The 19,857-nt window shown below is 44.7% G+C and overlaps 1 protein-coding gene across 2 annotated transcripts in view; it reads right to left on the reverse strand.

Moving 5' to 3' along the window:
- ARHGEF6 (Rac/Cdc42 guanine nucleotide exchange factor 6) overlaps window positions 1-19,857 on the reverse strand; it is a 75,796-nt gene that overhangs the window by 22,581 nt on the left and 33,358 nt on the right. For both annotated transcript variants that reach the window (XM_083595596.1, XM_083595597.1), the window contains 12 exons: window positions 17,610-17,737; window positions 16,156-16,357; window positions 13,836-13,906; window positions 10,665-10,759; window positions 9,193-9,288; window positions 8,318-8,440; window positions 7,597-7,735; window positions 5,672-5,731; window positions 3,660-3,806; window positions 2,687-2,773; window positions 1,365-1,443; window positions 446-585 (listed from right to left, as the gene is read on the reverse strand). In XM_083595596.1, coding sequence (XP_083451722.1) covers window positions 446-585; window positions 1,365-1,443; window positions 2,687-2,773; window positions 3,660-3,806; window positions 5,672-5,731; window positions 7,597-7,735; window positions 8,318-8,440; window positions 9,193-9,288; window positions 10,665-10,759; window positions 13,836-13,906; window positions 16,156-16,357; window positions 17,610-17,737 — 1,367 coding nt within the window. The remainder of the gene's footprint in view (window positions 1-445; window positions 586-1,364; window positions 1,444-2,686; window positions 2,774-3,659; window positions 3,807-5,671; window positions 5,732-7,596; window positions 7,736-8,317; window positions 8,441-9,192; window positions 9,289-10,664; window positions 10,760-13,835; window positions 13,907-16,155; window positions 16,358-17,609; window positions 17,738-19,857) is intronic.

The raw sequence follows: 19,857 nt of genomic DNA on the forward strand, positions 1-19,857 counted from the left end.
TATTGGCCGAGGGAGCCAGCGTACAGCTTCCGGGTCATGCGGCCAGCATGACTAAGACGCTTCTGACAAATCAGAGCAGCGCACGGAAACACCGTTTATCTTCCTGCCCGAGTGGTACCTTTTTATCTACTTGCACTTTGACGTGCTTCCGAACTGCTAGGTTGTCAGGAGCAGGGACCGAGCAACGGAAGCTCACCCCGTTGTGGGGATTTGAACCACCAACCTTCTGATTGGCAAGCCCTAGGCTCTGTGGTTTAACCCACAGTGCCATCCGTGCTAACTTTACTCAAAGCACCTCCCATTCTCTCTTCAACTCCTACATAGGATTCTGGTCATAGTGGATTTCCAGCACACTAACACCCCCTGCAGGAACGGAAGGTGTATTGCCACCCTCCCCAGGAGCCCGGAACAGACCAAGATTGCCCCACTAAGCAGATCAACTTACAGAATGAGAGCCCCAGGAGTGTGTCTTAGAGAGGCTGCCGCTTGAAACCGTCCCCCTGGTCAGCCTGTGCAAATGGTCAAGCCAGTCGTGCAGATCCTGGCTGCTGTTGCAATGCACCGTAATCCGGTCGATCAGGCTCCCTGTACAAACCAGGTTAACTCATTTAAAAACAACAACAAAAAATAATAATAGGCCACTCATTCTGTTTTGGCTTCAAGCACCTGTTTGCACAGCCAAGGCAGAGTTGAACCCCACCCTCCCTCCCTCCCGGCTCATCAGCTGCTGCCACAAGTGACATCACTTGATTGACAGAAGGATGGGAAAATGGTGCCATGGGCCAAACTGGAATGCCCTGCCAGGTCAGGATTTTAGCCTACGGGCCAGAGGTTCACCACCATTGCAATACACCATTTATTTCCACTAAATAAGGCTACCAACCATGGTGGCAGCATCTTCTTTCCACTGCCAGAGGCCATCAGAAGGATTTAACTCAGTGTTACTGAAAATATGCACACTGAAACTCATGGACCTCAGTCTGTAATTGTTTTCAGTGAGTCTACTATGAGTAAAACTTAGCTGAATGCCACCTGGCATCTCTCTGAATACCAGTAGCTCTGAATTCACAAGTGGGGAGAGTGGCTGGTACACTCAGTTGCTGCTTGTGGGTTTCCCCACAGGATGTAGGCATGGCCATTGTGAGAACAGGACCTTTTGCCTGATCCAGCAAGGTTCTCCTGATGTTCTTACGTTCCTATGTATTTTATATTGTATTCAGCATCTTGCATCATTGCTATATGTTGCTTCTTTTTTTGCCTTCTATCACAAGCCGCTTTGAGTATCTTTACAGTAGAAAAGTGGGTATATATATTCAATCTAATCTAATCAATGCATTCATCTAAGCCGCTAGCAGCACACTGACCTGAAATTTCAAAAGCATGTTCATTGACTTCCACATCTTCTAATTTTGTGACCATCATACCTATTAAAGGGAGCTTTCCCTGCTCCCAAGAAAGAAAGAAAGAAAGAAAGAAAGAAAGAAAGAAAGAAAGGTATTATGTCAATGTTTTTCTGAGAAACCTTGACCGACTTTTTTTGCAATATGTAAATTTTAGTTAGGGACTGCCACCTTATAAAAGAAACCCAAGTCAACTCATCAAATCAATTAGCTGAATATGCTCAAATCGGCATATGACTCAAAGAGCAGTTTTGAAAGGGGAGCTGGGATTCTTTGATCTTAAATGGTACACGTATACATCAGCGTATCTGAAGATAACGTGTGCCTTCGTGTGTAAGTGTGAAGAGTGAATGCCTGCTCTAATCTAGTGCCAGGTTTATGGTGCTTCCATAAGTATTTATACAAAATAAAAAATAAAAAGTTGCATTGCTCCTTGGAAAGATTGGATTCATAAAGTCTGGAATTTGGGTACACTGTCAAAAATAACATCTAAGGATGAGAATTGCAAGTGAATATGGAAATAAATTTTGGGGAAACCGGTTGCCCCTTATACAATATTGTCAAGAAAATAATTTATTCCCGCAAAAGCAAATTCAAGTAGATTTTGAGGAGGTTCTTTTGGAATAAATATTGTCATTTCATCTTAAGCCATACTTTATTGTAGAATATTATAATTTGAAGTATTTTTTCTGTTGATTATTGTTAATAATTGTCAAATTTCTTTTTTCTTTTTTCTTAAGGCAAACCTATCTCATTTACATTTCCTGAACTAATAAGGAAACTAAAATGGAGCTCTCCATTTCATGCTGCTTTCTAAATTTTGTGATTCAGCTCCCCAGGCAAAGTGTGTGCACACAAAAAAAGCATATTCCGCTGCAAATAATGTACAAAACTACATTATTTCAGGGAAAGCTGTGTATTTTAGGCAACCTGCTTACAGAAAATATTGCACCTGTTAGGACAAGTGTAAGCGCATCAATGTATGGGCATTTTTATGCAGACTTTTTAAAAGGAATGCCATCTCTCTCCCCACAAATTGTTGATGAAACGGACTGAACCAAATGTAAGGCTGGAAAATATAAAGAGTATAAAGTGAAATTGACAGAACTGCCCATCTCCAGGTGCAGCTATGAATGGCAGACGTTGATTAGCAAAAAGGCTAGAAAAAGTCATAGGTCCCCCTCTGGGGGGGGCAGGACACGTGGCCATAATGCACAGCTGTCCTTCCAAAAAAAAAAAAAAAAAAAAAAGCCAAATTGCTGCAACCCCAAGAAGACAGTACTCACTTGATACATAAATCCGCTCATCCGAGGACTGGCGGATAGAATCAGCAGGACATTAGAAAACAACAAGAGGTATCTTTCTTCTTTTTCCTGAAACAAAAAAGGGAAATTCACCTGACTTAGGGCATGTTGAATTTTTCAGTTTTCCAATTCCAGAAATGAGGAAAATGCTTAAAAGTTGTAACATGACTTGGGGATTCTAAAAGATATTTTGATTAAATTAATATAATTTTGTTTTGACCGGCAAGTAAAATGTGTGTAAAACTGCACAGAAATCATTAAAAAGTTTGCCAAGTACTAGAAGTTATAAATTAATATTAATATTATTAGTATTCTTTAGCAATGGCCAGCATTTTCAGAAGGCAAAATTAAAATTATTCGGGTTTCCAAAAGCAGTTCGCGTTCTTCTTATTCAAAACTTAGGTTTAGCAAGCTAACTGTTCTATCCAAAAACTTTAGGAGATTTGAATTCCTCACACCTAAAAACACATTTTTAAAGACTCCTCACTGTAGAAATTTGCAAACATAAAGTTTCACCACCCCTAAAATGGCACACCCTGCTGCTACCTCACACCATCACAAGCCTGGGAAGGGGCTGAATTAGGTATGCTGGAGAATTCTGCCAGAAATGTAAATGCAAGTGAAAATCCCCACAATCCTCTTGTTCATTTAAGGTCAGGGATGGAAATCACACAGGCAAACACAAGTGGTATTCACGGGTCTTCTTCTTCTTCTTCTTCTTCTTCTTCTTCTTCTTCTTCTTCTTCTTCTTCTTCTTCTTCTAGTCTGCCCCTCTCACCTCCCCACTTCTCCCATACTGGACTTGAGATGTGTAAATGAGAGAAACCTCCTTTTTGGTGGAGCTGGGGGGGGGGGGAGAGGGTCATACCAGAGCCTTTGACCACAGAGAACAGACAAAGAGGTGATGGAGATAAGAGACCAACCCTCAAGGTTTATTAAGTCCTGCTGCTCTCACCTCACTCCCTCCATACTGGACCAAGGCTTGTGACATATACAGGACGTTGCCCATTGATTTTATGTCTTCGCCCTCCCATCCCTGGATGGCCTCTGACAGGATCTGGAGCTCAAGCTGTTTCCTCTTCCTCATCTCCTGACACTGGGACTGCCAAGAGAGAAAAGAAAGGCTTTGGTTACAGATCAGAGGGCAAGCATAAACAGCAAGGCAAAACACAAACCCCCGTTTTTCTTCCCTCTCCCAAAAAAACATACAAAGAAATGGGAGGAGAGGGAATAGATTTCTGGTTCTGGATGCCTCATTTAAGAACTGAGGGATGGCAGCAAAGGTGGCTCGTGGCTCCAGTGGCTGCTAGACACAATAGCAACGTTCTGCCTCATGTGTCAGAATCAATAGGCCTCTGTTGGTTGCTAGGAATCACAAGTGATTCAGGTCCTGCTTGTGGGTTTCCCATTTGGGCATCTGGTTGGCCACTGAGAGAACAGGGTGCAAGACCAGATCTCTCCGTTATACTGACCCAGCAGGGCTCTTCAGTGTTCTTATGGTTAGCAGCGGCTCTCCAGGGTCTCAGGCAGAAGAGAAGGATCTTTCCTGCTCTTTCTTTGTGGAAATGTAGGGGGTTGAACCAGGGAGCTTGTGCAGGAGAAGCACAGCAGTGCCCCCACTCCCCAGCCGTCTGAGCTAACTCAACGCCTCTTTCCTTTCCTGTTTTCAACCAACATCCACCTCCTTCTTTGCACCCAGCTTCAGAAGTCTCCTGCCCACCTTCCCACCACAACATGTGCTTCTTCTCTGATGAGGTTATCCAGACTGGGCTACAGTGAAGGCAGCGGAAGAGGCAAGAGAAAGAAAGAATCTTTGCTTTCCTAAGAACAGAAAATCGAGCTTTGAGTGGGGTAAGAGTGCCCCCATGTGGAGAGTTTAAATCCTCCCTTTTAAATCTCTACAGCTTCTGAATTTATGTGAGTTTTGTGAATTTATTTTCCTAGGAAAATGCACAGGGGTGGGATTCAAAGGGGCACTCCTTACACATACTAGGGGTGGACTATATGTCTGTACTGGGGGCCAGGTGTGGCCCTCACTGTCAGATTCTACCCCGGCCACACTCCCTCCCCAGCAACCTCTCCGTAAGACACGGCCCTCACTTCATATGCTCCTTCAATATTTTTCTGCCTGGCTGGAATGTGCCTTGAACTCCAATAACTTGCCTGCCTGGATGGATGATAGAGGTGTTGCTGGGGGTAGAAAGGAGCATGCCATGGAAAGGTAAAATGTGCATTTGTTGCTCTGCCCATTATTGTCTACAGCCCCCCTCCCACCACTGGCACGTGGCCCCAGGGAGGTTGCACAGAAGTGAACTGGGCCTTTGGGTGGGTTCCTTACTCCTATCCCATACAAATGGTGAATTCGTTCTACAAGCATAGAGCCATATCAGGGCACCATCCATGAATAAGTCAGAGGAAGATTAGGAAGACCCAAGGTTTGCAGAAATAAAAATAAAAATATTAAATATTATAATGGTTAATGCAGACATTTATGTGTTGCCTTTCAAACAGATCAACTTATTTTCTGTGCAAAAGAATGGGCAGACGATTTGATATGCTCCAATATATTATTTCAGAGTAGCTTAACTTGTGTTTTCCTTGTACGTAGCAGAACTCGCAAACACCTTCTTGAAACTGAAGCACCTGGTTTTTCCCCAGTTTCCCTAAATGCTGAGCTTTGGAACACACAGAACAATCTGTCCTCTGTGTTCTTCCTGTGCACATTCTCCAGAGTGACCCTAGGAGCCAATCCTCAGCGGCTGACTCACCTCCTTCCACTTTGATTGGCTGCAGGGTGAGAATACACCTTCTCAGAGGCTTAAAAACTCCCCTTTCATGCTGAATGGGCACATTGGAGACGGGGACCCTGCTGCAGAAATAGTCTTGGGTTTTTGACCCTCCATTATCCCCCTAGGTTGCTCCACTCTTGCTGATGTGTGGCTCACAGAGCCTGCTTCCAAGACTTACCACAAGAGACTTGAAGGAGGTGATTGCTCTCAAGACATCTTCGTGGTCCGGATGAGCTTCCTAGGAAAAGAGAAACTTTAGTGAGTGCAAAAGGGCAGGTATATCTAAGTGTGTGTGTGTGTGTGTGTGTGTGTGTGTGTGTGTGTATAAGTCAAAGTGCAGCAGATCAAGGGGGCGCATATTAAGATCCATTCTTATTTTTTGGAATCATTTATATACTGACTTTTACCCCAAGGATATTAAGGCAGTTTACAACCATCTAAAACTGGGGTGGGGAAGCTCAGGACTTGTGGAATGGGTTTTAATGGGTAAGAGAGGATATATTAATTGCAATTATCCCTCCAGGTGTCCTCGTCTGTAGGCTGGACAGTTTCAAAATCCCATCTTTGGCAGCAAAAGTAAAAGCATAGGAATTAGACTTTAAAATCTTGTTTTGAGCAAGTCCAGTTAATGAAGTAAGCTGGCTCTCTCTTTCTTAGACGCCGCTTAACACAGAGCTGGGCAACAACCTGTAAACTAAGTTTAAAAATATGATTTACTTACGTTATAATCATGCATTGGTTCACAGCAATAGTAGCCATAAAAACTATGCAGACAAGATACTTATACAGTGGTACCTCAGGTTAAGTACTTAATTCATTCCGGAGGTCCGTACTTAACCTGAAACTGTTCTTAACCTGAAGCACCACTTTAGCTAATGGGGCCTCCCACTGCCGCTGTGCCGCCGGAGCACGATTTCTGTTCTCATCCTGAAGCAAAGTTCTTAACCTGAAGCACTATTTCTGGCTTAATGGAGTGTGTAACCTGAAGCATATGTAACCTGAAGCGTATGTAACCCGAGGTACCACTGTATTTACTGCATAACCAGCTTCAGGCATGTGCCTAAAGCTGGGGCAAGTGGAGGCATGTCTGCATCCATCACTGGTCAAAGGAACAGAGAGAGGGAAGAAGTTTGATTATAGAATTGTAGAGTTGGAAGGGACCACAGGGGTCATCTAGTCTAACCCCATACAATGCAGGAAAGTTTCGCACTACCTGGGGCTCAAACCCACAACCCTGAGAGCCTCATGTTCTACCAACTGAGCTATCCCAGCTCTTCCTTCCTCTGCAGGAGAGGAGGGGAAATGACATCACAGAGAACCCTCTCTACCCATTGCATTTCTATGGTCTGAGTATCTGCCTCTCAGCAATACAGCTCATGCATCAGTTATGTTTTGCTGCTAATCTTCCACAGGGCTGGGGTTCAGATTCCTCCAAGCCTCTATATCAGCCCTGCTGTGTCACCTCCTGAAGCACTTTTGCTTGACTGGAATGTGCCTTGGACTCTAAAACTGCTTTTATACTTGCTTGAATGGGAGCATAGAGGGTTTGAGAAAGAGTGCATGCAGAAACCAGCCTACTGTATACAAAGAAAACCTTCATTTCTCTGCCTGCTTTTGCCTCTGGACCTACCTGGTGCCCAGAAGGTAAGGTGAAACAAGACAAGCAAGTATTTGAGGCCTGAAGTTGGCTTACTCATGTCAGCAAGAGCTGCAAATAAAAATCCACAGAGCAGGGGTGGACAACCTGTGGCCCTTGGTCTAATTTTACATGGGTGGCAATGAGGGGAAAGTGGGGTGGGGGGGAGGCAGCAAGAAAAGATCCCTGCATGGCAGGAGATTGGACTAGATGACCCTTGGGTCCCTTCCAACTCTACAATTTTATGAAAAGGAGAAAGAGCAGTTGAAGGAAGAGTAAAGGAATGTGGCCACTTTGCCTTTGGCTCTGCACATTTTCAGCATGTGGCCTCTGACTTACAATCCCCTGGGGAATGTGGTCTTTGAATGGCTGACCATACCCTGCTGTTGGGAGTTGGACAAAAGTACCAGGGACATGATTGCTCTTCTTTTGCTAGCAGCTATGCCTCTCCCAGCCACTGAGCTCACCTCCATGTGCCGCTCCAGCTCTTGCAGAAGGATGATGTATTTATCCAGTCGTGTGAATGGTTTGCTGAGGTTTGTGGTTAAGGTCAGTATCCCTGGGCAGGGGGCTCCCTGAATCTCCATGAACTTCTCCAGCTCGTCACTGGAAGACAGGTGCACAAAAAAGACACACTGAACAAGATGGACTGTTGCTCTGAAACAACATGGCCGCTCTTAGGGTCTCTAGCTGGCACCATTTTGAATGGCACTTTTAAAACAAAATAAAATGTTTATGAGTTTAAAAATATACTGTAATTCCCATATCTGGTAACTTATTGTTGCTACACGTAGATAAGTGATCAACATAAATATCATACCTTATAATATTATTTAATCACACCTAATCAACAACAAGGTAATAGAGAGGAATAACAGGATGTGCCAAAATAAAAAAAATTATTCCAGTAGCATCTTAGAGTCCAACTAAGTTTGTTATTGGTATGAGCTTTCGTGTGCATGCACACTTCTTCAGATACCATCTACGGTATTGTTTCGACTACGGCAGACCAACACGGCTACCTACCTGTAACTAGGATGTGCCAAGTTTAACTTGCCTTTTCATATTCTCCATAATTCAGGATTTTAGAGTTCCTGGATTGCATAGGGCAGAAGGGGGGATTTAAAAGAGAAGGAGGAAGAGGACAGGGAGCGAGAAAAGCTAATAGAATAGTATTTTAATTTTTACCTGTGCTGAGTCAAGACGTTGACTGCAGAAGGGTGGTTAGCGCAATAGGTGAGGTACAGAGACCTGAACTGGGGCATCAGGCTTAGGAAGCAACTCCCCACTTTTTGCTGGTGCTCTGGGAGCCTGCAGTAATATACAAGGGAAGGGTTTCAGAGCAGGCTTGTGTGCAATGGTTAAGGGAACGGGGGGGGGGGGGTTGGTCAGGAGGTCACGTCTTGCACCTCAGTCAGGAGCTCACCTGGTTAGCAAAGCACAATCTCCCAAGTTCAAGCCCTTGCCTACACCATGCATATGAGCAAGCAAGGCCAAGAATTTGCTAAAGGTCACAGAACCTTTCCAAAGACAAGAAAGCATTTTGTAATCATGTTTTCTTATATCTAAGCAAGGATGAAGCAATCACTTCCATTTTCCCCCTAACCTTAAATTCAGTTTTCCATATTTCAGATTATATATTTTTTTAAAGATCCCCCGAAAGATATGTCAGCGTGTTAAGTTTACATTTCTCCTGGTAGATATAGTTTTGTGCACAATTCTGCCAAGTGTGCACCTCCCTGTGAGCCATTTCCCCTAGAATAAAGCACTAATGGAAGGGATTTTCCTGAATGCATGCATCCAACATTTTTTGGTTGGAGAAATGAGTTGGAAAATTCAGAGAAATGAAAATTTTATAAGGCTGGCAGTACTTTGGGTTGTGCATTGCTCTGGCAAGTGTGGATTAGCCAGGCTCACATTAAAAGCTGAACCGATATGAATTTCTCCCCCTTCCCTACATATATTCCAACTGGACAATCCTTTCCTCTTGACCCCACCCCTCCCAATTAGCAGGCTTCAAAGAAATGGGAAACATTTGCCCGAATGCAATGTCAAACACTTACTGAGCACATTCTTCCAGCACCTGGTTGAGAGTTTGCTGAAAGGTGCAGATTTCATCCACATTTCCAAGTAAAGATGCAATATCCATGGCACTCAGCCTGGAAGAATTCAAATACCAAGACAGTGGGCAAATAAAATCTGCTCATTGAAAAGCACTGAAGGAATATGGCACTTTCATTTCATGTAATAGGAAGCTTCCATTGGGCATGGGGAGGAAAACCTTTTAGGGTCCACAGGCTGAATCCTTATCAGAATCGGCCTTGTGGGTCAATTTTGACAGGCGGGTGAAGCCACACACATTGTCAAAATCCTTTGCAGGGTTCCCAACCCATTGCAGACTAATTTGTCTCAATTTTGGGAGCACTGAGGACAGAAGCTACAGGAACCAGGAGACACCGGAGAAGAAGGAGAAGACGAGGAGAAAGAAGAAGAAGAGGAGGAGGAGGAGGAGGAGGAGAAGTTTGGATTGATATCCCGCTTTATCACTACCCAAAGGAGTCTCAAAGCGGCTAACATTCTCCTTTCCCTTCCTCCCCCACAACAAACACTCTGTGAGGTGAGTGGGGCTGAAAGACTTCAAAGAAGTGTGACTGGCCCAAGGTCACCCAGCAGCTGCACGTGGAGGAGCGGGGAATCGAACCCAGTTCCCCAGATTACGAGTCTACCACTCTTAACCACTACACCACACTGGCTCTCCACTGGAGGTTGGAAGTGGGTGTATGGGAAGGTTTGCAGTGTCCACTCTGCATTGGTCCTTTCAACCTTGGGCATTGGACATTGGATCAGCATGGGGAGGCTTCAAGGAGCATCACTGGGAGGAAAAAGCAGTTTCTTCCCCTCCTTGCGCTCCTGCTGCCTTGTTCTGTTTCAGAAACAGAGCAATCAGGAGGCTATTTTGAGCTCCTGATTGTCCCTTTGAAGCCTTGCCCTTACCCACTCCACCCCTGACATCACACATGACACCTGTCATAGGGTGCATGGCTGGGCTTTCCTAAAATGGGGAGGCATGGTGGGTCAAGTCCAGTCCAAGGGTCAGAGGCTGCCCACCCCTGAAATAGACTGTGATCATATCAGTTACAGTGTTTTGATCACCAACAACCTGTTCCTCAATTTCCACAACACACTTGAATTTTGAGTGTGTATCACTCCTCCTGTAATAAGACTCTTTTGTCCATTTTGGGGATAAGCTTAAGTAATGGAAAAGAAATATAACATTTGAAAGGAACCTTTAAAATCTGTGAGTAGGGTGTTTAAAAGTTTTAAAGATGTGTCCATCACTAATGACTTTTGGATTCAGAGACATGAGCACATTCAGGTAAAAATATATTTTAAAGCGTCAAGTCTAACCAGCAACAGGCTCTGGAGCTGGGGAAATCTAAATAGTAAATAACCGTTCAAGAATTTGTACAAATCAAGGATTAATCTCTACCCATCTTAACAGAAGACATCAACTCAATAGCAAGTTGGATCTTACTTGTCATAGGACTGGAGAGGTCTCAGGTACATTCCCAGAAGCATCTGCAGCTCCTTGGCATAGTCTCGTTCTGTTTCCAGAATATTCTGAAGTACCTGTAGCAAGTGAGGGTGGGTGTGTAAGAAAGAGAGAGAGGGGAATGTGTTTTGAACACACACACACACACACACACACACACAGAGAGAGAGAGAGAGAGAGAGAGAGAGAGAGAGAGAGAGAGAGAGAGATGTATCAGCCTTATCAGGGGCTCATCTACCTGGGCAGGTAGCCCATCTAGGAGAAGGGAAACTCTGGTCCTAAACCTCCACTGCCTTGTGGGATATAGTCAGGACAAGAAATCTACACAAATCCAGAATGGAGACCCTAAGATGGTTGGATGGTGCCTTGAATGCCTCTTTTCATCAACTCCTGCAGCCAAGCGGGTGCCAAATGCCTTGCTCTGCTTTCCTTTGGACCATATCAGCAAGGCCAGAGGGGAGGTCTTGTCCTCTGGGCAGCCCAGGACCTCCAGACACACTGACCAGGATTGCACCCCAGAAAAGTATTTTGGTGCTGCTAACACAGCAGTTGGACTTCACCCCCGGAGGCATACTCCGTTGTTTCTCGAGACAGATGGATGCTAACAACAACCAGGAGATGCCAGGGATTAAATCTTGGGACTTTCTGCATGCAAAGCAGATGTTCTGCCACTGAGTTCCTTCATTTCCACATGAGGCCAGCATATCATGCATGAAGGACTTTACTTTTGGGAAGCTTCTGGGTTCGAACCTGGATTTATTTATTTATTGCATTTAAGATGGATGATTTAAAAAAAGGAAAAGACACATCAGCTACTGGAGTGGGAGGTGGGAAGGTGATAACCATGTGGTGTGGAGGGAGAATTTAACCCTTTCCTCCCTGCTGTGGTCTCTCTTCAGAAGCTATAATTTGCCTTCTTTCTCATAACCCCCATAAAGCGGCATTCAGAGGCAGAATCACCTCTGGCAGTGGTGGTGGAACACAGGCATCATGGCTAGCAGCCCCTGACAGCCTCCTTTTCCATGGATTTGTCCAATCCTCTTTTCAAGCCATCCAGGTTGGTGGCCCTCACCATCTCCTGGAAGAGCCAGTTCCATAGTTTAACTATGCAGTGCATTAATTAGTGCTTTGTTTTCTCTGTCCTTAATCTCCCAACATCCAGCTTCCTTGGGTCTCCACAAGTTCTAGTGTTGTGGGAGAGGACTGATTTCTGCAGGCCGGGCACCTAATTACTGCGCCATAAAGCCTGTAGCTCCAATGAAGGAACCAGCTGAAGCCAAGGTGCTAACATCAGGGCCAGAATTTTCCAGGGATCAGATGCTGTCCGTAAGCCAACTCTATGCCACTTGCATGCTATGGCAATCACTCCATAGTTTAAAAAGGCACTGGCCATTGGTAAACAAAAGGATATGCAGAATCTCCCCCACTATTCAATCCCTGCTCTCACCATCCAGCTCAATCTCTACTTCTGTGAGGGCACAGTAGAGGAGCTGAGTCTATAATGAAACAGGGCAAGTGGATACTCCAGCTGCAGAGATCACGAGGATCAGGTCTTGTAAGGAGTTTCAGAAGTCTAAGACTGGCATCCTTTATTGCTTATTTCTAATAACAAAATATTTTCTGGCATACGCTGTAGGAACACATTTAACTTCAGGCATGGCTGTTGGTGCACCCATCTCACATGGCAGGATCTTAGGCTGCACACACAACATGCATTTAAAGCTCATTCTTTCCTGCAAAGAATATTGGGAACTGTAGTTTTCCCCTACAGAGCTACAATCTCCAGCACTATGCAACAAAATGCAGCACTCAGTTAGGACCCAATGTTCATTCCTCTCTTCGGTTTCTGTTCAAAGGACTCTGCTTGCGCTGGAAACACCAAGCCAGGGAATTCAACACAACGATACAGATCTGTTTTAAATGCCAATGTATTCTGCCTCCTGGTTCTCGAGGCCCACTCTGTTCTAAGTCTGGAGCATTTTCCTACCCCATTAGTGTCACATCCTGTGTGTCAAACTCAGCCACATAGCACCAAGATGTCTCAATAGGAGGTCAAGCAGATTTAGAGAGAAAGGAAGGGTAAGCAGAGACATACAAAATGATCTCATTAAATGGGAGCCCTGGGGCAGATCACTGGGGTAGCCAAACTTGCTAGCTTCTGCCCAGATGGCTGCTTGCCAGCATTTCTCAGTGAACTTCAGATTTCAAAGGGAAGATTAGGTTCCCCTGCCCCAATATTTAACACACATGGGCAGGCTGTGACACTGTGCTTGTGCAGCCAATAGACTGCCTCAATCTGCCTTCCATGCTCCAGGTCATCGAGTAAATGGATATAGGAAGGGGTTAGTTTCCTTCACTAATGATCATATTACATGATATGACTGTGTGATGATTTTATGTATGATATCATTATGTGATATCATATTATGATAGTGTGATCGTGTATTATGATTGTGTGATATTATGATTTTATATTAAGATTATGTGATAATATTATATGTGTGTGTATAATATTATATAAAAATATTCAGCAGGAGCATGTGGTTCAGACTTTGCTCCACTCTTAAATCATTCTGCACACGGCAGAATGCTTGTGTAAATGCCTCCAGGGGGAGCTCTCTGGTCACTTCCAGAATGTGGTGATCTTGGGATTCAGTCACATCAATTTAGATGAAGCAATCAATGCTCATTCAATGGCGCTGCAACAAAACCTGTTTCCCCTTGGAAAGCTGGACCTTTTGCAGGAAGGAAAGTGATGAGGAAAATGCACTAGACGTAGGGTAACAGTTGCTTGATGCATTGTCGTCTAACCTCCTCCCCGCAAACAAGTCAGAATGAACGCTCAGTAAATAATTCCCTCGAAAAGTTTTTTGGTACTTCTCTAAATCTTGTGGCAAAACATATAATGCATCTTAAAAATAAAGAAATAAATATTTACATATTTTTTTTAATTTACTTTATATATAAATGATGACAGCAAATGTTCAAATGCCTTGAGGGAACTCTTAGTAACTTCTCTGGTTCAAATGAGACCTCAAGAACTATACCTGCAGTCTTCCAAACAACAACAACAACAACAACTCCTCTGTGGATAATAAGAGTAATAAGTCTAATTAATAGCACTGAGTGATAATGGGGACTTAACGAACTTACCACGGCATAGTAATTTTTGGTGAGCTGAGGGCTTTCAACTGCTTTCAAAGCTTTTGGAGAAAGTGGTTTATCTGGAAGAGAAGCAGTGGGAATTGTTATTCTGTCAGGTGATGGTGAGAAGAGCTGGCATCTCAAGCAAAATTTAAACAACTGTGCAGGCAAGAAACAGATTGCAATTGCCAGGCTGTAGTATTGACTGGTGTTGACAATAGGTCCTTTCATTAAAGCCAGCAAACTGGGTAGTTTTAGAGGTTCCTGAAGGAGCAGCACCAGCATTTATTAAAAAAAAAAGTAAAAAAAAATTACATCAATTTTTTTAAACCACCCAATACAACCCTGGTGTACCAGGGTGACTCTCACATTTGTAAAACTGGCCATATTCCAGCTACACAAAAGCCAGAGGTTTTTACATTTGCAACCTGTTAGCGCGACAGAACCCAATCTTAGGAACTCCCTGCTTATTGACATGAGGTGGGTGCCTTCACTGTTCACTTTCCGATTCCTGCTAAGAAAGACTTTTGTTTAGGAAAGCCTCTCCAGACATGTAGAATGCTGACATGTGCCTTAATTTGGTTTTTAGTTTATCATTAGCTTTTATTATTTTTGAAGGTTTTTACATTGTTTTTAGCTGAGAATTTCGTTGTTTTATTCTTTTTGTAAACCACTTTGAGGTTAGGTTTTTACAATCAAGCTGTGTGTAACTTTTATGAAATAACTAAATCTCAACCCTCCCCCTGCCCATCTCTCATCCAAGCAAGGAAGCAAATAAACAAAACAAACAAACAAAACAGCAACAGCAACAACAATAATAATTTTATTATTTATACCCTGCCCATCTGGCTGGGTTTCCCCAGCCACTCTGGGTGGCTCCCAACAGAACACTAAAAACAGAATAAAACTTCAAACATTAAAAATTTATCTAAACAGGGCTGCCTTCAAAGCTTTTCTAAAAGTTAAACAAAATAAAACAAACAGAAGGCATTATTTAAGGGCACATTCCAGCCAGGCAAAAGCAGTTGTAGAGAACGCAGAGCAAGGCTATTAAGCCGCGTGGCCTGGAAAAAGTAAGGAGAGCTTCGTTTAGCCCCAGGTCTGAGCTTATCCGTTTCGGATTTACTTGCTCCTTTTATTTCCTTATTTGTATCCATACTTGTATCTGTTCGATTGCAATGTTATTATATATTACATTGCCATTTGTTTAAAGCATTGCTGTAAGGACAGCTCCCTGCCCCGAAGAGCTTGCAACCAAGTGTTAGAAACCTAATGCATAAAGAGCCTATGGTTTGTTTGCCCAGAGAACAAGGCAGAAGTGAAAGCAGCAATAAGCAGAGCCATCTGATTTCCCCCCAAGGTCACACTCTGCCTCTATTTATTGCTCATTCCCTTGCAGTGCTTCCTGGCTCCATAAGAGGGCAGCCCCTGTGGCACTTCCAAGACGACCCTAGAAGCAGGACAGTGGCAAGCCAGCCTATGAGCCCCCAGGACATCCCAGGATGCCAAGAGAGATGACCATCATATGACAGCCACGCTGGAACAGATCAAAGCCTGTCTTGGAGACGTTGTCCTTGTGGGCGGGAGTATGATCACCATCGCAGTAAGAGCTTTGCTGCCCTGATACAAGGAACACATGACTCGATGGCGCTGTAATGATAAACTTGGGGCTGTTTGGCCTTATTTCCTTAAAGCTGGGTGACAAACCCAAATGGTCCATTTTGGAACAGGAACAAGGAACAGTGACAGACTGAAAAATATGAAAGCACAGCCAGGGGGCCTGGAACAAGATCCTTAAATCGATATCATCACCATCCCAATTTCAACGAACATACAAAGAGGCTAGACCATATGAAGGTTCCGGACTTATTGAGATATGGGCAGCCACATGGTTTAATGCAGGAATGTAGAATCTGTGGCCCTGCAGATATTGCTAAACTACAACTCACATCATCCTTGGCTAGGGATGGAGGCGAAATTTGGTCTGCCACAGATTTTAATGCAAACCTTCCTGATTTGTACCTATCGAAACAACATGGGAACTGGAACACAGCCATCCTTTGGTATTTGTAGTTTTTCCAAATTTTGTGATACAGTTCTACAACCACTGTGCACAAAAGGCACACATTAGGGGGAAATGTGCTCTAAAAATCATATAGTAGGGGAAACAGCAAAAAAAAAAAGCATTTCATTTATTAATCTTACATCCTGCCCATCCAAATGAATCATATTGGGGGAAGCTGCTTACAAAAAGTATGCAGCCCCATAAGCGGAAGAATAAAAAGAGTAACAGTTAATATTAGTACCAATTAATAATAGGTTCTCTTACCAGTAGATTTAATTTCTCTGACGTAGTTACTGGGGAACCAGCCTGTCTTCCCATTAAGGGTCCCCTCCCACCAGCCTCCTTCCTCGACCCGGGTGACGTTAATGATGTCGCCTTTGTTGATCGACAGCTCGTCTTCATTGGTCTGCTTAAACTGGAATCGGACCTTGACCAACATCTGGAGATTGCCATTTTCAGTCATCTCCTAATGCACAGGAACATCAAGATAAATGATGATGGAAACAAACAAACAAACAAACAAGGAAATAAATGCCAAGGCCGCTTCTCAGCACTGCTGAAGGGTAACTCTTTGTTGTCAAGGAGAACATTAACAGCTGCTTCTACAGCTCTGGATATCTAATCACACCAATCTAGCATCTAGGCAGCTATCCCAAGGTCTGTGCTCTACGGAGCACCTGCAGCAACAGGGGGCCACACACTCCTTCCACCTGCATGGAAGCTGCCGCTGTTCTTCCCTCTTCAATCCCCTCCTGGTTCTGGGAGACAATGGTGCAAGAAAGGGTGGGGAAGCATCCAGCCCTTCACTTGCCCAACCTGCCTCTTCTTCCTCTTCCTCCAGTGCTGCACCCTACAGCTCTGAAGCTTCCCCTGTCTGTGACTTTTTCCTCCTGGCTGATACACTTCCCCACAAATCCATAGTCAGACTCCAGCCCCATGCACACAGCATCCTGCCAGCCCCTGACAATACATTCTGTATGTTCTGGATAGGCAAGTCATTGCGGTTGGGAAAAATAAAATCATAGAATCATAGAGTTGGAAGGGACCATGAGGTTCATCGAGTCCAACCCCCTGCAATGCAGAAATCTTTTGCCTAACCATGGGCTCGAACCTGCAACCTGAGATTAAGAGTCTCGTGCTCTACTGACTGAGCCATTTCAGGTTCCTCTGCTTTTAAGCAGCTTTTTTTACTCTCAAAAGTGCTCTGCAGAAATGATGAATGTTAGAAGAGCCTTGCCAGATCAGGAAGCATCCTGTTCTCGCAGTCGACATCCTAAGGGGGCGACCACAGGCTGGATTGGAGCTCAGCAACAACACTCCCCAGCAACTAGCATTCAGAGGCAAAACTACATTTGAATGAGTGGAGGTAGAACATCTCAATCATGGCCAGTAGCTGTCTAAGCTGAAAGCCATCCCTACATTCACATACTTCAGCTATGCACTTTCAACTGCCCTTGCAACAACCCTGTAGGGTAGACCCATGTTAGCATTCCCATGCTGCAGATTTGTGGGGGAGGTTTTCTGGTGGGGTGGGGAGGAGGCAGCAGCTTATTCTTGGGGAAAGTGGGCTTGAAGCTGGGAAATTTCTCTGCCCCTTAGGCCTTCCTGCCCCGCCCCAGGCCACAGAACTTGCATAGGCTGAAACCTTAGACTCCTTGCTTCTTCTTCACTTTCTCTGTCTCCCCAGGATCCTGGGGTAGATTTTGAACAAAACCTACCACTACTTTTGACTGCCCGTGCAGTGCTTTCGGTGACTTAGGAGATGTTGTTTGCATCGAGAAATGGCAGTCAACCGCAGCGGAACTAGGCGGCGACAGATTGAAGCATGGCCTGGTGGCACTCCGATCTGTTTAAAGACAAAGAAAACAAAATTAATACTGTAAAAGTCAGCACTGGGAATGTAAGAAGAGCCCACTCTGCTGGTCAGGCCAGCAGCCCATCGAATCGATGCCTCTTATGGGAAGCCCATAACTGGGGCTTGAAGGCAAGAGCCCACCCTGGCTGTTGCTTCACAGTGGCCAGTATCCAGAGGTATCCTGCCTCATACACTGGTTACTTCAAGGCTGGAGTACTGCAGTGCTCCATGTGGGACTTCCCTTGCACTTGATCTGGAAGCTGCAGTTAGTGCAGAATGCTGCACTGCAATTGTTGACAGGAATGAGGCCTTGTCAGCATATAATGCCTGTGTTCAGGGATCTGCAATGCTTGCCAATGTGCTACTTGGCCAAGTTCATGGTGTAATAATAATAAAAATAATAATTTTATTTATACCCCACCCATCTGGCTGGGTTTCCCCAGTCACTATGGGCAGCTCCCAACAGAATATTAAAAACATAATAAAAGATCAAACATTAAAAACTTCCCTACACAGGGCTGCCTTCAGATGTCTTATAAAAGTCAGATAGTTGTTTATTTCCTTGACATCTGCTGGGAGGCCGTTCCACAGGGCAGGTGCCACTACCGAGAAGGCCCTCTGCCTGGTTTCCTGTTACCGCACTTTTTGCAGGGAGGGAAGTGCCAGAAGGTCCTCAAAGCTGGATCTCAGTGTCCGGGCTGAACAATGGGGGTGGAGACGCTCCTTCAGGTATACTGGACCAAGGCCATTTAGGGCTTTAAAGGTCAGCACCAACACTTTGAATTGTGCTTGGAAATGTACTGGGAGCCAATGCAGATCTCTCAGTACCAGTGTTATCTGGTCCCAGTGGCTACTCCCAGTCACCAGTCTAGCTGCCACATTCTGGATTAATTGCAGTTTCTGGGTCACCTTCAAAGGTAGCCCCAGTTAGAGCGCATTGCAGTAGTCCAAGCGAGAGATAACTAGAGTATGCACCACTCTGGTGAGACAGTCCGCGGGCAGGTAGGGTCTCAGCCTGCATACCAGAAGGAGCTGGTAGACAACAAAGCAGTGGTTCTCAAACTTTTTTCCTCTGCACCACACTTTCAGATTACAAATTTGTTCATGCCATAATGACTTTTTAATTGATAAGAAGTACATTGGAAAATGAAACAACTCCCAGCAGTGCTTGATTTATAATAGAACACAACGCTGTGGGTTAAACCACAGAGCTTAGGACTTGCCAATCAGAAGGTCACGGTTCGAATCCCCACGACGAGTTGAGCTCCCATTGCTCAGTCCCTGCTCCTGCTAACCTAGCAGTTCGAAAGCACGTCAAAGTGCAAGTAGATAAATAGGTACCGCTCTGGCAGGAAGGTAAACGGCGTTTCCGTGCGCTGCTCTGGTTCGCCAGAAGCGGCTTAGTCCTGCTGGCCACATGACCCGGAAGCTGTACGCCGGCTCCCTCGGCCAATAAAGCGAGATGAGCGCCGCAACCCCAGAGTCGGTCACAACTGGACCTAATGGTCATGGGTCCCTTTACCATACCCTCCAGTATATTTATCTGATGCAAATAGAGACTTCCTAAGAAAAAGCAGGACATTCCGGGATCAAATCAGAAACTGGGACTGCGTCTGTAAATCTGGAAGTGTCCCTGGAAAATGGAGACACTTGGAGGTCTGATAGCACCCAGCGCCTACCTACCAGCCAGCAACAGCTCATCTTTTCATTCACGTTAATCATCCTACGCAGTTGCCCTGGGATGCAGAAGGAGATAAGCTGCAAAGCCAGGTGCTTTGCAAAAGAGCCTAGAGATTCTACTCAGTGATATAACCTTATAGCTGGTGAAAACAGGAAAACAGGATGTGTATTAAGAAAAATATATCTGAGTACCCACATGACCCGGAAGCTGTATGCCGGCTCCCTTGGCCAGTAAAGCGAGATGAGCGCCACAACCCCAGAGTCAGTCATGACTGGACCTAATGGTCAGGGGTCCCTTTACCCTTTTTTACTTTATAATCATGGGGCATCCAGGAAGTAAAAGAACAATGCAGCTGGGCTACGCAAGAACATGAATCATTCCCAAAATATGATGTTGGTTGTCCTGCCACACTTGCCATCCTCTCCTGCCA

Source organism: Podarcis filfolensis (assembly GCF_964270895.1).
Source record: "Podarcis filfolensis genome assembly, chromosome: Z".
NCBI classification, from domain to species: domain Eukaryota; kingdom Metazoa; phylum Chordata; class Lepidosauria; order Squamata; family Lacertidae; genus Podarcis; species Podarcis filfolensis.